General features: G+C 39.9%; 1 protein-coding gene across 1 annotated transcript in view; it reads left to right on the plus strand.

Annotated features, from left to right (window-relative positions):
• The window catches only part of egfra (epidermal growth factor receptor a (erythroblastic leukemia viral (v-erb-b) oncogene homolog, avian)), a 260,289-nt gene that overhangs the window by 157,981 nt on the left and 79,773 nt on the right, over window positions 1-22,535 (plus strand). Inside the window, exons 2-5 of the mRNA XM_080209479.1 lie at window positions 12,668-12,819; window positions 15,544-15,730; window positions 19,186-19,314; window positions 22,211-22,279. Of these exons, the coding sequence (XP_080065605.1) occupies window positions 12,668-12,819; window positions 15,544-15,730; window positions 19,186-19,314; window positions 22,211-22,279 (537 nt within the window). The remainder of the gene's footprint in view (window positions 1-12,667; window positions 12,820-15,543; window positions 15,731-19,185; window positions 19,315-22,210; window positions 22,280-22,535) is intronic.

The following is a 22,535-nucleotide window of genomic DNA, read 5'->3' on the forward strand; positions in this document are numbered from 1 at the left end:
GCTTGTTAAGTCAGATCATTTAAATTAACGTGAAATTGAATGGGAGCAAGGTAGAGAATTAAAATAACAAGTGCAGGTTATGTTTGTGGACTGAACAGGGGTATTTTGCAAAATGGTCATGCAGGCTGAGTTTGGTCTCCCCAGTGTTCTCTGTCTAGCTTACAGATAACAAAGTTTGTTGCACGTCAGGAACAGCATTACTGACTGCCCATCAGATTTCACAGGTTACCATATTGTTTCTCCAAATCATCAATCTCCTGTTGCATAATACTCGTTAGGTTGAGAATACCAAATGTTCTCCAATCATCATACCTATCATCTCACCAAAGAAATGTATGAGGTCAATTATCATGCACAATTTTCTTTTTGATGGCTGTTTTTAGTTATGTTCTGTATTGTAAGTTCATCATTAAATATCTAAATATTCCCCCCTTCAGATATTAAGATAATTGGCCTGAAATTAACCAAGTTAACTTTTTCTATCTTGAAAATAGCTATTATTGCATTGGCAACCCCCTATCCTGCAGCAGATATTCACTCGCAATCAAACCCTAAAATGTATTTCTGTGGCTAGTCCTATTTTGTTTCCTGTTTCTTCGGGGTAATGAACCTGATCAGTTCCAGCTTTTGTCCTCACGTAATTCTTTTCTTAAATAATTCAATTCATTTATTATACTATCTCATTTAATAAATTAAGTTACATTTATGAGAAAAGAAAGAAGAGCCATTAGACCACATGCCTACAATTAGTAATTATTCTTCTGGGAGATGCAGTAGGGGGCCAATGTTTCCTCTCTCCTCTGTTTCACTCAAGTAGCCAAGACTAAATATCATAAGCTTTGGTGGACAATTTGATTTGTGTGCAATGGGTGGATCATCAGAGCTGAGCCCAATCTTGTCTTTGAACAGAAGTTGCTAGATAGCAGATAGAAATAGGAAATCCTAGTTGATTTCTTTTCTTTCCCGACCACAAAGTACTGAGAACAATTGTACAGTCATTTCAACGTAAACTAACAACCTAACCAAGCCACCTTGGTCCATATGCTTGAGTATTGTCCTTTGGCAGCACATTCATCAGTGGCCATTTGAGACCTTCCTCCTTTTAAAATTATACACCGTTTACTTTCCATTTTCTGTTTGAAAAAATGAGAACATAACACTCAAGATTATACTCAATGGTGATTTTTATTTTCATCCATGTAAAGTAAAAATAAAGTTTATTTATTAGTCACAAGTAGGCTTACATTAACAGTGCAATGAAGTTAACGTGAAAATCCCCTAATCGCCACACTCCGGCGCCTCGGGTACACGGAGGAAGAATTTACTTGGCCAGTGCACTCTGGGAGGAAACCGGAGCATCTGGAGGAAACCCACGCAGACACGGGAGAACGTGCAAACTCCACACAGACAGTGAGCCAAGCCAAGAATCGAATCCGGGTCCCTGGCGCTGTAAGGCAGCAAAGCTAACCATTGTCCACCATGTTGTAGTTGGAACATTGGAAACCATCAGTAAGGGTGGGTGGGATCCAGATTGCAGTTCATGAACTGCAAATGTTTCCCAAGGAATCTGGTAGTATATGCTATACAATATTAGTAAACTTTTGTTTTTTCTTTACTGTTGTGTATAGTTTGAATTTACTGTGCCTAAAGGTTTGGAATGAAGGTTTTTGGTGTTGTTGTGACTAAAGCTTAAACATGACACTGAGATTTAGGAGTATTTAGCAACCTAAAATGAATATAAATTAATGGAAACATGACTGTAAACATGAAATGACCTTCCAAAATGAAAGTCTTTGATCTCTCTGGTGTAGTGTATTTTAACTAGGAAGTGTGTGGGATTTGTTTGGAACAATTTTAGATTGTGAAGAAAACAGAATTGTAGGGCAATGGGACAAAGGTGGGAGATTGTGACTAGCTGAGTTGTGACAGAGAACCAGCGCAGACATGACAGACTGGATTTGCATCCTCGGGTCAGATAGCTGTAGTCGGGATAATTCCTGGCTCACCCACCTCAAGAGAAAGTGCACACAGGGCAGGATTTTCATTCCTGGGTGTGGGTAAGGAGACAGGGTGACAGGGATGGAGTGGAGTGAAGTTGAGCGGGGGTGGGGGGGGCAGATTATGGGCTGCAACTGAGCCAATCCACCCAGGGAAAAGTTTGAGGGTAGCCTCAGAAGAGTTGGGTGCTGAGGCTGTATAAAAGGCCAGCCTCAATACTGTGAGATTTTGTCCCAGTTAAAGCAAAAACACACGAAGGCCTTCAAGCCCTCACCACCCCACACACATTTCCCATACCCGTCTGTGTCACCTCATGTTCCCACCCACCCCCAATAGACCCTCATGCGCCCCCCCGCCAAGCTATGTTCCCAACCATCTGCCACAGCCCCTAATGCCTTCCCAGCCAGGATATGCCGCTATAGCCCGTAATATCATCCAGGTCAAGCTACACCTCCCATATATACCCTAGAGTCCCTCATGCCCCTTCTGCAGGCCAAGCTATGGCATTTTGATGCTCATTCATCCACTGCAAACTGTGTAACCTATAGTGACTGTAGGATGTGTAAAAAAGGTTTAAAAAGTCATGCATTGATAACTTTTTTCCATTCATAATGGGGCTTGGCTGAGAACCCACAATTCCATTCGCCTGCAAAAAAATCCTGAGCCCTATTGAAAATATTATTTAAGTGACAACTCTGCCTCCCTCTATGTTGTCAATTTCACAGTATTTCTTTATGCAAGATAAAAATGTATGAATGCTTGCATTTTCTACTGCTACTTGAAAGGGTGTGGACTATTAACACTTTTATTGGGCTGCAATAAAAAAGTGTTTTTTTAAAAAAGTGGAAAGTTATCAATAAATGACTGAGACATAAGGAGCCATTGGAATATTTGGGAGAAAAGTTTGGTTTGGGGGCTATAGAAGGTTGGTGGAGGGAATGGATTAGCATTGGGAACTTGGGCATTACAGTTGTTTGGGGGCTATAGCTTAGCATGGTGGGATATGAAGGGAAGTTTCGGGGCATAGCTTGGCATGAGGGGTCATAAGGGTAGTTTAGAGGCATAGGTTGGCATGCTGGGCATTAGGAGAATCTTCTGATCTTAACTTTCAAAGGGTCCCTTCATGCAGACAATGATTCATGACATCTTCGAGGTGCTGTTAACCATAACTCTTTTAAAAGCTGACTCGATTCCATGAAAATTATGGAGGTCTGGGGCATGCTGACTCCCACAATGAAGCTGGCTAGATCAAGGGTGCAGAGTTTTGACCTAACCTAGCCTATACACTTGAAAGATTTCCTGAAAATTGGAAGCCCCAGGAATGGAATTGGGTATCTTGGAATCGGGAGCCAGCAGCCATTTTAAATGACTCCCAACTCTGTGAAAATCCACGTCAAATTGTCTCTTCCCATGCGGCAACCATTCAAGATTTAATGATCCCATGAAGTTCATCGTAGCATAGTCATTCCGAGCAGCAGTTTAACTGGTGAGAAAATGATAAAACTGCACTGTCTTGAGAATCCCTCCAAGTGGCCTTGCTTTAAATGGCCAAATTAAGAAAAATGATGTATGAGTTGCACGACAAACAAAATAAAAATCAACTTTGCCAAATTGATTCACAATAACTTTATTAGAATTTGAATGTAAGCCTACTTGTGACTAATAGATAAATTTTACTTTACTTTCCTAATTAAGCAGGAGCTGTTTAATTAAAAGTTGAGTGCTTGTTTCAACAGAACTGTCTTCTGATTTGCTCTCCTGTAAATGTCATAATTAAGTCAACATACCTGAACTCAAGTTTTACTCTAATGCTTCGAGAAAATATATTTGGCTTGCTGGTTTGGATTTAGTTAAAGCAATGTGCACCATTACTAATGGCACAACTTATGAATTTTTTTTCAAAGTTGTAATCGAAAATTGGGTTGACGAAACTGTTAGGACTTTTTAAAAACAGAACCTAGCATTGTTGAATCTGTTCACCCAATGTGTGTGACTGTTTGTTACACAAGCTCTTCATTAAATATTCACGAGCATGTTTGACCTGTCTCATCTGTGATTTCTTTCGAGTAATCAAATTATTCTGTCCAACGAATAGAAGTGACTGGTCTAACATGTTTGCAGCTTATTTTTCCCTATAAATGTAAAGTTATCACTGAAATCTATGGATTAAAAATTAAACCATTGTAATCAATGAAAATAGCAAACTGCAACAAGACAAAACTGTGTTTTCATCATGAAACACTGTAATCACTCTCTGCATGTAGAAGCCATAATTATTTAGTCATTCCATCAGAATGCACATGTAAGAAATCCTCTGTGGTACGATAGTTAGCACTGCTGTCTCACGATGCCAGAGACACGTGTTCAATGTCCGGCTTGGGTCATTGTCTGCACATTCTCCCCTTTCTCTGGGTGCTCCAGTTTCCTCCCACAGTCCAAAAGACGTGCTGGTTAGGTGCATTGGCATTGCTATACTCTTCCTCAGTGTACCCAAACAGGCACCGGAGTATGGCAACTAGGGGATTTTCACAGTAACTTCATTACAGTATTAATGTAAGCCTACTTGTGACACTAATAAACAAACTTAAACTTTAAGCATGTATATGATGTGGGATATCATGAGGTATTTTTGTTACTACAGTTGATAGCTTTCCCATTATTTAATTCAGTTTGGCAATCCACTGTATGTAACCTATACAACATAGTTATTAATGTTTACCAGAATTAATTTAAAGCCCAGCGGGCAGGTATTTTAGTTTGCACTTCTGTGGCAATGTGTTTCCCTACAAGGTTTCAATCATCAAAATGATTAAGAAGTGACTTTTTGTGGTTTAGTTAAGTTACAGTAATTACTGACTTGGAGTGTGTGGAATCTGACGAGACTGGTATTTACCAAGTTCCTCGTTAGCTAATCAGATGTTTTGCTGTAAGTGGATTTATTTCCCTGCCTTTAGGAAATTAATTTACAGTCAACAATTGCAACTAAAGTTTGTGTTTAAGTACCAAATGTTAAATGTGTTTCAGTAGTAAGTAATCTAGTATTGTGTGATACTCCTCAGATGTAAAATAAAAGCATCAATTACTGCGAGTGTAAATTAAATCACCAAGCAACATTATGCTCACTGTTATAGTCAGGTTAGCCCATTCATGTCATTTTTAAGTCTTTTTTTTAATTGGATATTTCAATATTTCAAATACTGCTCACAGGAAAACCAAGAAACCATCTTTAAATATAGAGCTTTAATATATTTTTCCACATTGCCTGCAAAAGTAAAAATTTAATTGTGAACACCTACAGAATAAAATTATTTTCTGACCTTGTTCTTGTAACCTGCACAAATTTCAAATAGATTTAAGACATTTTTGTTTATTCCTCTTCCTTCTTGTTACTACTTGTGGCATTGCATAAGTCAAGGATGTCATGTCATTGTGGAAGGAGGTGTCTTATGTATGTGTCAATGTAGTGAATAGAATAACATCTGGTTCACTTCTGCTCATCTGGTCTGGATTATCAAGTGCAAGTTCCTCATTTTTGTTTTTTTCTGTGTTGATATGAAGTGATGGATTTACAAGGATAGGTCAGTCTGCATATTAAATTCCATTAATGGAAAAGCCACAATGGCTTCTGGAATACTTTGCAGGGATGCAATGACTGCTCCATGTATCTCTCACCAGTTCAGCTGGAAAGTGGGGATCAGAAGTAGGCAGGCTGAGAGCTGGAAAGGAGGGATCAGAGTCTTGGAATAAAAACTTCCACAAAAATCAAGTCAGTGTCAAATTCCCAAATCTATCTGCTGTACGTATCAGGAGATCCCACATGTGCATTGAATAGCGGTATCACAGACTGGGGTTTTCCACTCTCGTTCACATCAGGCAGGTTTGGCAACAAGAATAGAAAATAATGCCTAAGCTGTGTCTCACATCAATGTAAATTAAGGATGCTGTCACCCTTCCTTCCCCCGTCAATAGCTGGACCCACTTCCCACTATTTAACATTGGAAGCCTCACTGTAATACATTGGTATCTTGTTATTGGGCCCATACGCAGGAATCAAACCCCCACATCAAATACTGTGTCCACAGCAAATTGATATCAGACTGGCGGGATGAGGTTTCAAAAGGCATGCATCTGGCAAGCAGAACCCTGAGCAGAGCTCAGAGGTGAGTGCAGTGCTTGTAGAACTGTTCTGCACCTTCAGGGGCAAAAAGCGGGAAGGTGTTGAGTGAGTCAACAGGAGTGAGTCGGTGGAAGATGGGGAGTGATCCAGGAGTGGGGGAAATGATTGGAAGGTGAGTTGGGGAGTGGTTTGCAGGGGTGAACATTGGTGTATGATATTTCCTGGGTCTGGCAGCCAAGACTTTCAGGCAAACTCTGAAGTGTGCAGGTGGGAGGCCTTCAATATCATGCCCAGATACTTGAAGTGCTGAAGTGATGGCAGGGTGGGTGATTCAAAGGCTGCCTGCCTGTGAAACACATGCCAATATTTTCAACTATGTGCCGCACAATAGAATGTAAAAAGTTGCTGTTGCTGTCCATTGCTGCCGTTTTCTTGCCCACCATCGGACCTTTTGGATATTAAAGATGATTCCACCCACTGATTTTGGAATCTGTCTACATGGAGACATAACCAAATGTTGCTAACCTGGAGAGGCTGGTACACATTGGTTTGTTTGACATTGCTTCTCTGAGATGATATTGCTTATCAGAGATAGATAGGTTCTTGATTAGTAAAGGGATCAGGGGTTATGGGGAAAAGGCAAGAGAATGGGGATGAGAAAAATATCAGCCATGATTGAATGATAGGGCAGACTAAGTGGGCTGAGTATCCTAACTCTGCTCCTATATCTTATGATCTTATGGTCTTATGAATATTAATTAGTATTGCTTGATTAATTGAGTGATATGTATTAAAATAAGCTCAAAATGTACCTGGGCAGTAATTTGGAATAAGATCATTTGGTATGAAATAGAAAGAAATGCACCTCAACTAATATGGTTTAGAGCTGTGCAATACTCTTAGAGATCAAGTCAAATTTCTCTCCTCTTCCATCTCTGTCAGCAGGCAGTACATTCATGGAAAAAACACCAAGATGTTCTCTCCAGGCATAAAGTTAGAAAGGATTGGATGTATTTTCACATTTCAAGAGGACAGAGTGCAAATGTTTTGCGTAATCGTCATTACACTAAACCAAAAGCCCAATAAAAACACTTTTACCTGGAATTGTGTACACATTGAACATTTTCAAAACCAATTTATTAATTTGAAATGACACAAACAGTGTCATTAGTCATTGCCACCTGACCGCTTGCAATTGCCAAGTAAGATGTGTGAACAGTGGTGAGGTAATTGATAGTACCTGTATCTAGACATTTTTGTTTTCAACTGCTAATTATTTAAATTTATTTGTGAATGTCACAAGTAGGTTTACATTAGCACTGCAATGAAGTTACCATGAAAATCCCCTAGACACCACACTCTGGAACCTGTTCGAGTACACTGAGGAGAATTTAGCATGACTAATAGACTCCACACAGACAGTGGCCCAAGCCAGAATCAAACCCGGGAGAGAAAACCACCGTCAACGCCACTGGCTTTAATGCTGCTTTTCCTGCCCAATATAGGACCTTTGCCAATATTCAGCTAACCACTGTACTGTTCAAAAAAGTGGACAAATGAAAGACTTTGGAACTGGCTATTCTATTTATGCCATTGGAAACTTCCCTATGTGATGCTGATGCTTGGTTCTCTGCAGCTCCCAGTCAACCATCAGGACTAAAAAAAACAGAACTCTATGTTAAAGGAGACATGGTTAACATGTTGGAGACTTGTTAATTGAAATTCCTGGGAGGGAATGCCTTAAAAACTCGGTTCATGCTGCGCTTTATTCCTACAAGGATAAATTGGCTTTCAATAGTAAGTAGGTCCGATTAAGGAGTAAGGGCCTGTAAATGTTGACACCACTCAATATGTTATTCTGCCAGTCGTGTTAATTTGTCACAGGTTCTAAGGAATCCTGTAAATTATTAGATTAGTCGGTGTTTGACTAACAGGAAATTCCATCATGTTAGGAAAATGTGCTGTGTGGAATATTAATGTATAATGTCATTGACTGGACATATAAAAATATTTATAATTTAGTACATATGGATACGTAAGTAATTTATATAACATATAATACATATATTGGACTTTTGAGAAGAATACTTTTTGCTAAGCAAAGAACACTAACCTTCAGCAGCCACTATGTTACCTTTGTGAAGGACAAGAGCTACTTTATGGAAGCTTTTCACTCCCATTTTTTTCAGGCCAGTTTAGTGGCAAGAGCAGAAAATTTCACGAAGCCTAAATCACGTGCCACACTGACATAAAAATATAAAATGAATGGCCCCTCCTCTCGCCAGTGACTTAACGGGATTCCCGGTATTGAATGTAATTTCCTTCTCATTATCAGGCCTCTATGCCTGAATCACAACTCCTCCTTCACCCTGTAAGAAAGTCCATTCATGTTGTCATGAGGGTAGACTGGCCTGAATCATGACTGGTCCCCCAAGGCTTATACCTAGCAAGCAGACCCTTCAGGGTAGCTCTTGGAGTGTATCTTTCAGGGGGAGGGAAGGGTCATCTCCAGGCACTATCTGGGCACTTGCCTCTGGCACTAACTGGGTTGGGGGGTTGCAGGCTCCTGTTTAGCTTTTGTACGCTGGTGTGGCCTTTGGATGGGTGACTAGTGTGACATTGTGGGACCTGCCCCTTGCCTTCCTTTTAATCAATTCCAGGACAATACAGGAGAGAAAACCACTGTCAACACCGGTGGCTTTAACGCTGCTTTTCCTGCCCAATATGGACCTTTGCCAATATTCAGGAAAATTTCACCCATAGTCTAGAGAGTTTTTAAAGAGTGGTGAAGGTAAGCCCAGATTGCAACCAGAGAGAAGTCACATGAACCAGTTCTTGGGTGTACAATGAACTGGATTTGAGTAAATAGCTGCCACAGCTGACATTGCTGGGGCAATAGTCTTACCCTCTCTGTCTGAAACCTCTCTCATCAAAATGAGCTGTTTTGTCATTTGACAACCCGCCAGAAGAACTTTTGCTTCAAACTGAGAGTTCTTAAAGGAGAATTCTGAATCAACATCACTGTCTCCAAGAGCAGAGAATCAACCAGCCATGACCGCTCTGGTGAGGAAACCAAGTATCAGCAGCTTCTGTGGAAAGTGACTCTTCAACTGTAAACAAACACCCAGACAATCCATGATTTATTTTATTTCACTTGACCAAGTTTTGAGATCAGGGAGGGAATTCTCCCACTCTGCCCACCACGGGAATCGTAGCCGGCCAGGTGGGTTGGGGGGAGCGCAGACCATGCAAAGGTCCATTGACTGTGGTTTTGGGGCGAGCATGGCCGGAGAATCCCACCCCTGGTACTCTGAAGAGTTTAATTTCTTTTCTTGCTCGGGAAGGGGTGGTGGGAGTAATGCGTGGGTTATATGCATTAATAAGTAGTTAGACATATTTGTACATTTTAAACCTCTTGTTAATTTTTGCATCTTTGCCTACTGAACTATACGCAGTCAAGTACGTAAACTAAATTGGGAGTATTTTTTTTAAAGAATATTGTTATAACAAACCCTTGAGTGGAACAAAGAGTCAAGTCAGTTCATCCCTCCTAATCTGTTCATAACAATAGTCACAAAAGGTTGCTGCAAAAGGTTAGGGTACACGGAGATGGAGGTAAGGTGTTCGCGTGGATTGAGGATTGGTTGTCTAACAGGAAGCAAAGAGTTGGAATCAATGGGTGCTTTTCTGGTTGGCAGTTGGTGACTAGTGGAGTGCCGCAGGGATCAGTGCTGGGGCCTCAACTGTTTACCATTTACATAGATGATCTGGAGGAGGGGGCTGAGTGTAGAGAGGCGAAATTTGCTGATGACACGAAGATGAGTGGAAAAGCAAATTGCGTGGGAGGCGCGGAAAGTCTGCAGACAGATCTGGATAGGCTAAGCGAGTGGGCGAGGACCTGTCTGATAGAGTATAACGTTAGCAGATGTGAGGTTATCCACTTTGGTAGAAATAATAGTAGGAGGGATTATTATTTAAACGGCGAAAAGCCGCAGCATGCTACTGTGCAGAGGGACCTGGGGGGTCCTTGTGCACAAGTCGCAAAAACCCAGTCTGCAGGTGCAGCAGGTGATCAAGAAGGCGAATGGAATGCTGGCCTTTATAGCGAGGGGGATAGAATATAAAAGCAGGGAGGTCTTGCTGCAACTGTACAGGGTACTGGTGAGGCCGCAGCTGGAGTACTGTGTGCAGTTTTGGTCGCCGCACTTGCGACAGGATATATTGGCCTTGGAGGGAGTGCAGAGAAGGTTCACCAGGCTGATACCGAAGATGAGGGGGTTAGCTTATGAAGAGAGATTGAATAGACTGGGTCTGTACTCGTTAGAGTTTAGAAGGCTGAGGGGGGATCTTATAGAGACTGACAAGATAATGAAGGGGCTAGATAGGGTAGAGGTAGAGAGGTTCTTCCCGCTTAGAAAGGATAGCAGAACTAGAGGACACAGCCTCAAAATAAGTTGGGGGGGGGCTGCAATTTAGGACAGAGTTGAGGAGGAACTTCTTCACTGAAAGGGTGGTGAATGTCTGGAATTCTCTGCCCATTGAAGTGGTAGAGGCTACCTCACTGAATATATTTAAGTCACAGGTAGATAGGTTTCTGATAGACAAGGTAATTAAGTGTTATGGGGAGAAAGTGGGAAAGTAGAACTGATCCACTTCAGATCAGCCATGATCTTATTGAATGGCGGGGCAGGCTCGAAGGGCTAGATGCCTACTCCTGCTCCTGTTTCTTACGTTCTTATGTTCTTATTGTGGTGGAGGGGAAATCCATTGAACCACTTTTCTGAGAGCTGTATGTGTCTGTTTGTAATGGTATCCTCATGAACGAGTCCTCAGATTCTAAGTTCAAGAAAATTGAGAAAAAATTGTTATTAATGGAAATACGAATGGACAAAATAATTTTGGACTATTACCTAATAAGATACCAATCTTATTTTGCTAAAAATTAAGAAATGTAATTGCTTGAAAAGCTGCCATTGAGTGCTGTTCAGCTTGCAAACCTGACAATGTGAAGGCGTGACACCGATTTAATAACTTTGTACAGTGCGTGCGTTTGTTGCATCCTTTCCATTGCTACAAGGTGTTTAATGAGTTGAAGATTGATCTCTAGTGTATACTTTTGGGAAAAAAGAGTGCCACTCTTTCAGGCATGGTTGTGTTGGAAGATTGCCCAAGGTGTTCCAGGCAGATTGATGATATATTATCTGTAACTGCATCTAACGCTTGTGCAATCCTCAGACAATGTTTCACAATGTCCCAGCTGTAAACCATTGATTTCAGGAAGTGTTAGATATTTTAGAAGTGACACAGCAGGTAACCTTAGAACCTTTCCTTTTTCCTTCGGCATCTCCCTTTTCCTGAAGTTAATGATCGATACTGATGAATGGTGCCACGGGCACTGACAGTCTCTGGACACCTTGTCCAGTGGCAACTAACAGCAGCCCAGACACGTGTGTCAGCAATATTCATCTGTCAGGTACTTCATAGCTGAGCCCAATCCTATCTTAACCTGATGTTCATATACATTCCTTTTGTAGATAGATATCGGGAATAGGAGCTGTGACTAACTTTTCACCCACCTCCCCATCAGGCTGCACTTGAAAGACTGGTTATGATTTTGAGACCCCTAAACAAGAGGTTATTGTGAGTAAAAGTCAAGGCAAATTTAATGGGCAGAGATTTGTCCAGATTGAAAGTTCGACAGATGGACGTAAAAGATCAGTGATACTTGGGCGCATTGTAATTAAGCACATAATATCCAAATTTCCACAATTTTGGGGTTTGCAACTTGAATGCTGTGTATCTGAGTGCAGTTGTGAAGTAAACTGCAGACTGAAGAGTTGATCATTACAACATCATGCTATTCCAAACTACAAAGGTACTTTATAAACAAGTTGCAGAGAAATTGTTGAAATTGAACATTAGGATACATCGTCAGTTTAAGGTTGGCACGATATAATTCCACATTCAAGCAGACTCCAGCTGGAAACACCTTGAAAGGAGTTTTCTTGCACCACTTCCTTCTAGTACCACATGCAGTGCAGTACTAAACCTGGTTTGGAAAGCTACTGGATGTTCTTTAGAGAGTAGGCAATTCACTGCCCCCCACTTCCCTGTGATCACCACAGTGCAGAAGGAGGCCATTCAGCCCTTCGAGTCTGCGTCAACTTTCTGACTGAGCATCTTACTCAGGGCCTATCACAGTAACTCAACATATTTGCAGGGCTAATCCCCCTAAACTACACCAAGAGACAATTTAGTATGGCCAATCCACCTAACCTGTACACGTTTGGCCTATGGGAGGAAACTGGACTACCCAGAGGAAATCCACGCAGATGCAGAGAGAACATGCAGACCCCACACTGACAGTCACCCAAGGTCGGAATTGAACCCAAGTACCTGGCGCTGTGAGGCAACAGTTGCTAAGCGTTGTGCCACCATGCTGCCCATTTGTGTTGGATCGGAATGGATTGCAATAAATTTGTTTTAGCTTAATGATTGTTCAAATATGTAAGTATTTGTTTCCTTAATTTTGTTTCTCTTTTGTTATTGCAGTTTGTTCGGGTACTGAAAACAAACTAAGTTTGTTGTCAACTGTGGATGAACATTACAACATTCTTTACAGAACTTACAATGCTTGTGAGGTAGTGATGGGCAATCTAGAGATAACCTTCTTGCAACCATACCACGATGCGTCCTTCCTTAAGGTAAAATATTTCTTTTAAATTTATGCTTTATTTATGTTTTTCACATTCAAAGCTGAGTTCAGTCATGTATTTCAGCAGCAGAAATAGTGTAACATGCCTGTCATGTTGTCTTATGGACTTGCCTGTTCCATGATACATATTTATTTTCAATTTCTTTGTTTTCCCTCTCTCTCTCTGCCTTGCTTGCTCTCTTTATTCACATTGCCTTTCTCTTCATTCTCCTTCTCTCCCTCTTTTCCACTTAATTAGCCGCGTTAAAGTCAAAATGTTCCAAAAACATCAATCATATGGCTTGGGAAGTCAGCAGTGCTCTCCAGAAAAGGAATTGTGAGTTATTGGACATAGGTTCTTGCACTTATTATGACAGTTATGAACAATTCACTTGCCACATGTTTGTCAATTCTCAAGTAGAAAAACTGTTAAAAATTACATAAACTCAGAATGTTCATAAATGTTTCAGCTAGTGAAGTACTTTTGAGCCCATTTAATGTAAATAAATGTGGCAACCAATTTGTGCATAACCAGGTCCCACAAGCAGCAATGAGATTAATGATCTGATAATCTGATAAATATTAGATAGAACAGTAGAGGAATTCCTCTGCTCTGATCTTCTTTGGTGCCATGGAATCTTTTATGTCTGTTTGTGAGGACAAATTTAGCCTAGTCTTGTCTGGAAGATAGCACCCTCACCAATATAGCACTGCCTCTACATTGCATTGAAGTGTCAGCTGAAATTGTATTTTGACGTCTCTGAAATGGAGCATGAACTCCTGATTTTTTAACATATAATTTAAAGAACAACCGTAGAGTTTCAATGCACCATGTTCTGAAATGTAACATTTTACAATTTGCAAAAGCTAAATCAACATGCGTAGGTGCCATGAAACATAAATGTAGAACAATGCGTAACCTTGGCTTCTAACTAAGTACTCAGAGACCCTGCAACTAAAGGTCAATTGTCGGAAGTGAACATAAAGGGAGAAAATTGAAAAAGAAAGGTAAAAATTAAATTCTGTATGTAAATTGAAATGAACATTTTTATGTTCAATACCTACTTGTATATTTGCTCAAATTGGCTACACTGAATACAGTGGGAAGAAGAACCCAATGGCATTTACCTGTTTATCAATGTAAATCCTGCAGAATGTCTGTCGAACTAATCAGAGCTTGAGCTGAAGGTAAATGTTTTCGTTAAGAGGACATCTGCTCACTGCCACTCACTGAATCGTCAAACCGCATAATTGGTATCAAAATATAACCAATGTTTACAGGAGTCGCCAAGTGAAATTATAGAGTGATAATCTAATCCAGTGTTACTTGATAACGTTGGAAACTGTGTGTATACTTGTCCCATTTAGTCCACTAAAAAGAAGTCTCATTTATCTTAAGTTTCAGACTCATTGTTACCTCATGTATTATTATTGTCTCATGTGCTGGACCTGGTTCTTGTAGCAATTATAACTGCTGTTTATTTGGTCTGGGTATGGTAAGTTTGCACCTGCCATCATTGAGGCCAAGATAATTTATTACATTGCTTTAACTACAAGCAATAAGTAAGGAAATAGAATAATGATTACAGCAAATTTCAACTCCGGCATAATGCCGTAATACACGTCATAATATAGAAAATAAGAATTATCCTACACTGTAGGTGGTGGGAGGCTAACTGCAATCTTCAGACTAGAGAATTGACTGCAACTGGTGAAACCTGAACTTAAATGAAAGGTTTGGCAGTCTTACTTGCTCCTATGGACTGTTCCAGACACTGGCAGTTCTAGCTTAGGTGTGGAATGCCTAAATAAACTTCAATCACCTCAGACTGAAGTTACATATGGAAGAATTGCTTTATCAGCTTTCTTGTCTAGTTCTAACCTACATTCTCAGGTTGTTGAGACAAGTGGATTTAACCTTCATGTTAACTAAATATCATTTTAATATAAGTTACTCCAAAATTCTTCCATGAAAAATAGGCAGAAATGTTGAAACATGAAACCCCTCAGGTCTTTTCCTCATGCTGCATCTTGGAGCCAGAAAAGTTTCACTTATTTTCCCACTGATTATTTCCTTCACTTTACTTTGTATTTAGCCACAGTAAACGCCTTTGCTACCCATTGAGCTAGCTCCCTGATGCACTCAGCTTCTCCCTGGTGTACTTAGCATATGTTATTTGTTTGGCCACAATTCTATTTTTGATCCCCTCTGCTGAATTTGGTGATCGGCAAATTTATACAGGTCATTTCAAAGCAACAAGTATTCTAAATCCAGATAAGTAAGTAATACCAGTCTCGGCAGCAGTTTCTGTGGTACAGTTCTATGGCTTCTCCCACATTTTAATGATCTCCCCCATTCATCATCTGACCCTATCCAACATTTTCCTTTGATTCCATTCTACATTTATGAACTTCGCATTACGGTCCATACTGTGATACATTCTGCCTTGGTAGAGGCGAAGAAAACCTTAGGAACTTTAGTGAGGTATTGAATGGTGACTGATGCCTTGTGTATAGTACCTGTGCAAAGGATCTTTGCAGGAGATCAGTGCAGAAAATTAGAAGAGAGAAATTGACTGCAAACATGAATAAGTATTCCACATTTATAACTTGTATATCTTTTGCAGCATTTTGAATGTATGTATCATTAGACGTTCTTTAACATTGACCAGCTTCTACTGACAAATGATTTTCAGAGTGTGTAACACATTATGTATGTTCTATTGATTTCCAGAGCATTCAGGAAGTTTCAGGTTACGTCCTCATAGGCCTCAATGAAATTTCAAGGATCCCACTGGAGAACCTTAGGATCATCCGCGGTCACCAGCTTTACGAAGACAGCTTTGCTCTTGTTATTTTGTTAAACTATAATCAGGAAGACAAAATTGGACTTAATGAGTTACCTTTACGAAATCTCACAGGTTCGTTTGATGTGTTTTATCAATGCAAAATGATGAATGTGTTTTAAACGAAACAACCAAGTAAATTTCCTATCCCTATTTGACATTGAGAAGGCAGTGGTGAACTGCCTGGTTGAACCAATGCAGTGTAGGTACAACCACAGTGGTGTTAGTTTGGGAATCCTAGGATTTTGAGCCAGCGATAACATTGGATATATTTCCAGGTTAGGGTGGTGTGTGACTTGGAGAAGCATCTGCTGGTGGTGTTTGCATGCTGTCCTTGCTCTTCTAGGTGGTAGAGATGACAGATTTGTACAATCACATGGAAGAAGATGAGTTTGCATTTCCAGTTATCCACATGGTGAATTCTTGATCTCAACTCTGATTCAGAGGAGCATTGATTAGAGGAAAAGGGGTAAGGGAATTTCGAGAGTCACTCTCCTCAGCAGTTGGCAACTGTGCCTCATTGGTTGAACCCTGGGAATGGGCCTTCATCCCACCATCAACCAATGATGTTTGATAGCAGAAACTCCATTGGGAAGGAAGAAAAATAAAGTAATCTCTAAGTCAACTGTGTTAGTACATACACATTGTGGTAATACGTCATTTAAATAGTGGGATATTTTAATTAATTGATGAATTGTAGCATTCTACAGTAGCTTGTAACCTATAGAATGTACATTTAGTGTTCTCACAGGATATTCTCGAAACATTTAAGTGGATTTTCAGCATATACTGGAACACCATAAGTCATCACTGCAGAATAATGTTGTCTAAATGATAGCGGAGCACAAAGCTGGCCTATTGTAGAGTCTTGACTTTGGCATGACTATAAATGAACCAGGAAGATGTATTATTCCAGATTAAAACAAACAGACACATATTTGGTGACATTTTTTTCTATGAAATAAATATGTAATATCAACAACATAAGTTTTTCTTAGAAAATTACCAGAGCCACTGTAGTGTATTACATTTATCGTGATGTTGTAATATTACTGGTGCTCCTTCTTAATCAACTACTACGAAGTGCATAAAAGTGACTCAAACTTACTTTGCTGGAAACTCCCTCCCCTTTGCTTGACATCACTTCAGGACAGATTTGCCAGCCAGATGATCATATGGCAGTTATATAACACATGTTTCCTGAAATAGAAACTTTCTATTTCCTGTCTTGCTGTTTCTTAAAAAAAAATCTGAACCAGCAGTTGCATCTAAAATATTCAGCTGTATCCATTCTTCTGTCAGGTAATGTTCAGTTCCCACTGTTTGCCCATACCATGTTTATCTTCTATACTTGCATAAATCTTCCAGTGCTGATGATGTCCCTCTGGGCAGACATTCTTTGACGAGAAAAAATCCCAGGCATGTCTATTGGTATGGAATCTGAAGCAAGTAAAAGAGAAACATTGAGACAATGTAGTATGTTTCTGATTTCAACTTTGAGTTTGGGAAACATTATGTATCTCCTGCATACAGTGATTCTTGTTAGATGATTCACGTCTACTAAATATGGAACACCACCACTGCCTTGAGAATTAGAGGTCATGTCACTTCACTCAACATTCCTGCAAGGCTGTGATGACTCCCCCAGGCCTGCTGTGGCATCTATACCAGTGGATTCTCCTTTCCCTTTTCATTTCCTAGTTCTTCTCCTTGGCCTCCTGGATGCTATCCATTAATTGGATGGTGCAAGCCAAACATTTCCTCTATAACAGGGATGGAACTGGCCTGAATAATTCATCCAGCTCCTCCAATCACTGCTTCTCTTCTTTTCGCTGCTTTTCCGATCATCGATTCTGTCATTTGAAGGTCAGCCAGATTGGGAGGAAGGAAAACTGTGATTAGAGGAGTTGGAGAAGCCAACTTGGCAGAGACAGAACCTTCCTCACAGATGCTGCCTCCTCCACGTAGGGGAGTGACTTTTCTCTCATTTGCTATCTTGTTGTTGAATTTTGCAGATTTTTTGGCGCTTTCAAAGGCAAATATGCTCATCGCCCACCCACATGTATTGAGAACCCTTAAAAAGAGGCTGGTTCTGCTATGCCAATGAGTAACTTTGGGTGACACAGTGGCTAGTACTGCTGCCTCACAGCACTAGGGTCCCGGGTGCAATTCCCGGCTTGGGTCACTGTCTGTGTGGAGTTTGCATGTTCTCCCTGCATCTGCATGGGTTTTGTCCAGGTGCTCTGGTTTCCTCCCACAGTCCAAAGACGTATGGATTAAGTCATGCTAAATTGGCCATGCTAAATTGCTCCTTAGTTTCAGCGAGGGTAAATACATGGGGTTATGGGGATCGGGCCTGGGTGGGATTGTGGCTGATGCAGACTCGATGGGCTGAATGGCCTCCTTCTGCATTGTAGAATTCTATATCTATGTCTAACCTAAATGTATATTTCAGGAGGATTACATGTTGATCATGTTTTTGTGAAATTCACTAGAATTAACCAAGGCAGTGATTATTAAAATTCAATACTCCTGAGTTACAGGAAGGAAAACTGTCCAACATTTCTGTTTTTGATTGTGATCTGATGAGGCCTTAAAATGTACAACTGGGAGGATCAAGCTTTTGGGATGTTGTCCCACCATCACTTAGCCTTCTAAAACTTACTGTCCAAGCTTACACATAAAGAATAGCCATTGGGAGAGGAAGGAGAGAATGATGTTCCTATATCTCATTTAGTGGTGGTGTAGGAATATTGCAAATAATGGATTAATAATCAAGAGAATAAAAGTTTGAATCCCACATTTGAGAAGTTGACTACAGTTTCCTTTAACCTGAAAGTAAAAATCTGGTGCCAATGAAAGTGATCATAGAGCTATTCAATTGTTGTAAGACTCCTAATTGGTTCCCTAACACCCTTTGGAAAGGGAACTTGTTATCCTTGCTCAGCCTGGTCCATATGTGGCTTCTGTCCGACATAAACATGGTTGGATCTTAACTGTCCTCTTAATTGGCCTTATAAGTTACCAAGTTCCATCAAATTGCTTGGCTGAAGCTCAATTTCAGTGCCTGTCACTAACATCTGAGGGCAAACAGGGTTGAGCAATAAATGCAACTGTGTCAGGAACACAAGAAGAATTAGAATGAATTTATCTTCAACTGGAGCTGGAGAAAGGCTGGATAAAAAGGACTTAAGATTTGATTTGATTTATTATTGTCACATCTATTGGTATACAGTGAAGAGCATTGTTTCTTGTGCGCTATACATACAAAGCATTCATGGAGTACATGGAGGGAAGGAAATGAGAGAAAGTGTAATGTAGTGTTACAGTCACAGCTATGGTGTCAGGAAAGATCAACTTAACATAAGGACCATTCAAATGCCTGGCTGGAGGAGGGACAAAGCTGTTCTTGAGTCGATTGGTACATGACCTAAGACTTTTGTATCTTTTCCTCAACTGATGGAAGACTGTGTAATTTCACATCCTTCCGTGGCCATGTTTTGACTAACTTGTTTATTTTTAACTTTCAGAAATTTTATCAGGCAGTGTTAAAATTGCCTCTAATCCGCAGCTCTGTCACTTGCGATCCATTCAGTGGGATGACATTTTGAAACCAAGCATGCTGGCGAACATGGTAATGAACTTCACTGCGAGGAATTGTAAGCAAAAAATTTATTTTTACCTATTTTCATGAAAATGAGAATCAGACTGAAATAGGAAAAAAACAGACCATTCATAGTTTCAGTGATCTTTTCATTTCATTCTGTAACCTGTTGATGTATACATGTTACATTCAACATTACTTCTTGAGCAACAATGACTAAAGTAAAGATGCATTTTACTTTTCAAAACTAATTTCAGTTTATATCTTGGTCTTGCATGAACTAGATTTGTGTAAATATTTGCAGTTTTTTATGATTGTGTTTGCTAGCCTTTCCTCTTCATGAAGGGTTGCAGAATTACAGGGGGCTGCTATTTATATTTCTGTGGTACACCTTGTGTTTGTTACTTCACAAGGCTTCTGGATATTGAGCAGGAGAAGGAAACATTAAAAAAAGAAAGACCATCGGATGTCATAAGATGTTTTACAGCCAATTAACTACATTGGAAATGTGGTCACTATTATAAAGTAGGAAGCAATGTGGCCACAGGAAGCTTCTACAAATAGCAATGTGGTAAACAGATGAACTGTTTGATGAAACTGGTTGAGATGAATATTGTTCAGGACACTGTGGTTACTAATCCGGTTTCTCTTCAAAATAGTGTCAAAGAATTTTTTATATCTAACTGAGAAGGCAGATAGCACTTTGGTTTAATGTTTTACCTAAAAGACAGGACTTCTGATGGTGCAATACTCTTTCAGTACTGCACTGGAGTGTCAGCTTTGATTTTTGTTCTGGGTACAGAATGTCACATGATTGGAAGGTGACCAAAGTTGGGAAATGACTTTTCAGGGTTACTTGACATTTCGGAAATACAGGCAAAAAGGAAGAGGAGATGGAGTATCTCTGTTAATAAAGCATGAAATATGTACCGCAGTGAGAAATGATCTTTGTTTGCAAGATTAAGGTCTTTGCTGGAGATAAGAAAGAGTAGGGCAAAGTAATCAATGTCAGGATTAAGCAATAGGGACCCCTAACAGTAGCTACACTCTAGGATAGAGTACAACTCAAAAAATGGGGGGTTGTAAGAAAGGTTTCCAATAATCATGGGTGACTTCAAACTTTATGCGGAATGGACAAAACAAATGAACAAAGCCTGCTCAAGGACAAGTTCATAGAATGTATTCAGGATAGTGTTTTAGAATAATACGTCATAGAAACCAACCAGGAACCAGCTATTTTAGGTTTGGTAATGTGTAATAATTCAAAATTAATGACTTCCTAATAAAGAAAAGATCAGAGCGCGATAGAATTTTGCATTCAGTTTGAGGGTGCAAAACCCCAGTCTGAAACTAGTGTCTTAAACGTAAATAAAGGCAATTGCAAAGATATGAGTATAGAATTGGCTACAGTCAGTTGGAAAATAGATTAAACCATTAGAGGTAGTTGGTAGACATTTAAGGAGATATTTCGTAATTCTCAACAAAGACATATTCCATTCAGCAAGCAAGACTCTAGAAGAATCCATGGTTAACTAAACAAGTTAAAGATGGTATAAAATAGAATTAAAGGTGTACACTATGTAGAAGTGTGAGGCCAAAATATTTATACAATTCAGAAAAGGATGACTGACCAAAAGGGCAAAAATAGATCATGAAACTGACTAGCAAGAAATATAAAACAGACGGTAAAAGCCTCTAACAGTATACAAAAAGGAAGAGCGTAACTAAGGTGATGTTGGTCCCTTAAACAATGTGAGACAAGAAATGGTAGAGATTTTGAATGAATCATAAAATTGTCAAATCCTATAGTGCAAAAGCAGGCCATTCGGCCCATTGAGTCTGCACCTAGCACAATCCCACCCAGGCCCTATCCCTATAATCCTATGCATTTCCTCTAGCTAGTCCCCCTGACACTGAGGGGCAATTTAGCATGGATAATCCACCTTATCCATGCATCTTTGGACTGTGGGAGGAAACCGGAGGAGACCCACTCAGACACACTTTTGAGCCAGATGTTTTGGACCAGATTTTCATCTTGGAGGCAAAAATCAGGAAACAGGACTAATCCTGGTGTCGCAAGCTGGCTGCATTGCCAGGTTGCCTGGAATAGGATTTTCTGGCAGCCGCTGCCTTAACTAGTCCAAGGCTGGGCAGAAAGAGGATGATGCTAGAGGGAGAATGTTAAAAAGCCCAAAGCCATTCCCAAAAGAAGTTGGCTCAGATCTTTCAATGGAATCAGCAATGAACAATGAATTAATCAGTACTCCAATGGATGCCTGGGCTTTCAGCCAAGAGTACTTCTGAAGCTTGGCTGAGAGCCCAGAAATCCATTAGCTTGTTGAAAGGCATGAGCTTCAGGGAAAACCTGGCTTTATTGACAGTTTTGTTTCTCTGATCTATACTGTCAATTGCATAATGTTTATTTCCACAAGACAAGGGGAGAGATTCTCCGGGCTCACTAGCTCCGATCACAAGTCACAATGGCCCAGAGAATTGAGAGTCAGCAGGATAGCAGGTTTTGCACTAAGCACATCTTATCCTTGCAGGACAAAGGATGTTAAAATATGAATGCAACATACCATTTTGCTACCCTCCCATACTGTATGTTAGGACATAATGTATATTATTAAATGTAAATGTTTTGGTTGTTTCTTACATTAATTTCACACAGTTGTTTTACATATTCAAGGGAAAGCAATCCTTGAAGATCAGAATACTTCAAGATATTAAATGCATTGTTTTGTTTCACTTTGAATACTTACAGAAAGTAATTAAATCTGCTGTTTTTCCTTCATCGTCAATTGTGGCACATATATTTTGATTCAGCATTTTAGGAGGAAGATAATTAATATTTCAGCCACCTATTTTATAACTGATGTTTTAATATTGATCTTTAGGACTCATTTTGTTTTGTAGTAAAGTTGTATGATCATTATTTCTTTGGATTACAGGTTCAGAATGTCACTCACAGTGCCAAAATAAAGCATGCTGGGGCGCAGGTTTAGAGAACTGTCAGAAATGTAAGTGTGAACTTTTCGACTGCCAAATGATGATTTGTAACTTCAGGTTTAAAAAGTCAACCATACTAGTTGTGGTTTCTTACTGGATTGTTCTTCATCAGTGGGAATTCAACTAGCAGCTTTTAAACACCACGCTATGTAGAGACTCGTGCATCACCTTTAGTGTACAGGATATCTACTCCAAGGACAGTTGAGAAATTAAGACATGCTTAAATCAAGATTTTGCCATTTTGAAAGATATCTTGCCATGTCCACG

Source organism: Carcharhinus amblyrhynchos, chromosome 2 (genome assembly GCF_965287045.1).
Source record: "Carcharhinus amblyrhynchos chromosome 2, sCarAmb.v2.hapA, whole genome shotgun sequence".
Taxonomy (NCBI): domain Eukaryota; kingdom Metazoa; phylum Chordata; class Chondrichthyes; order Carcharhiniformes; family Carcharhinidae; genus Carcharhinus; species Carcharhinus amblyrhynchos.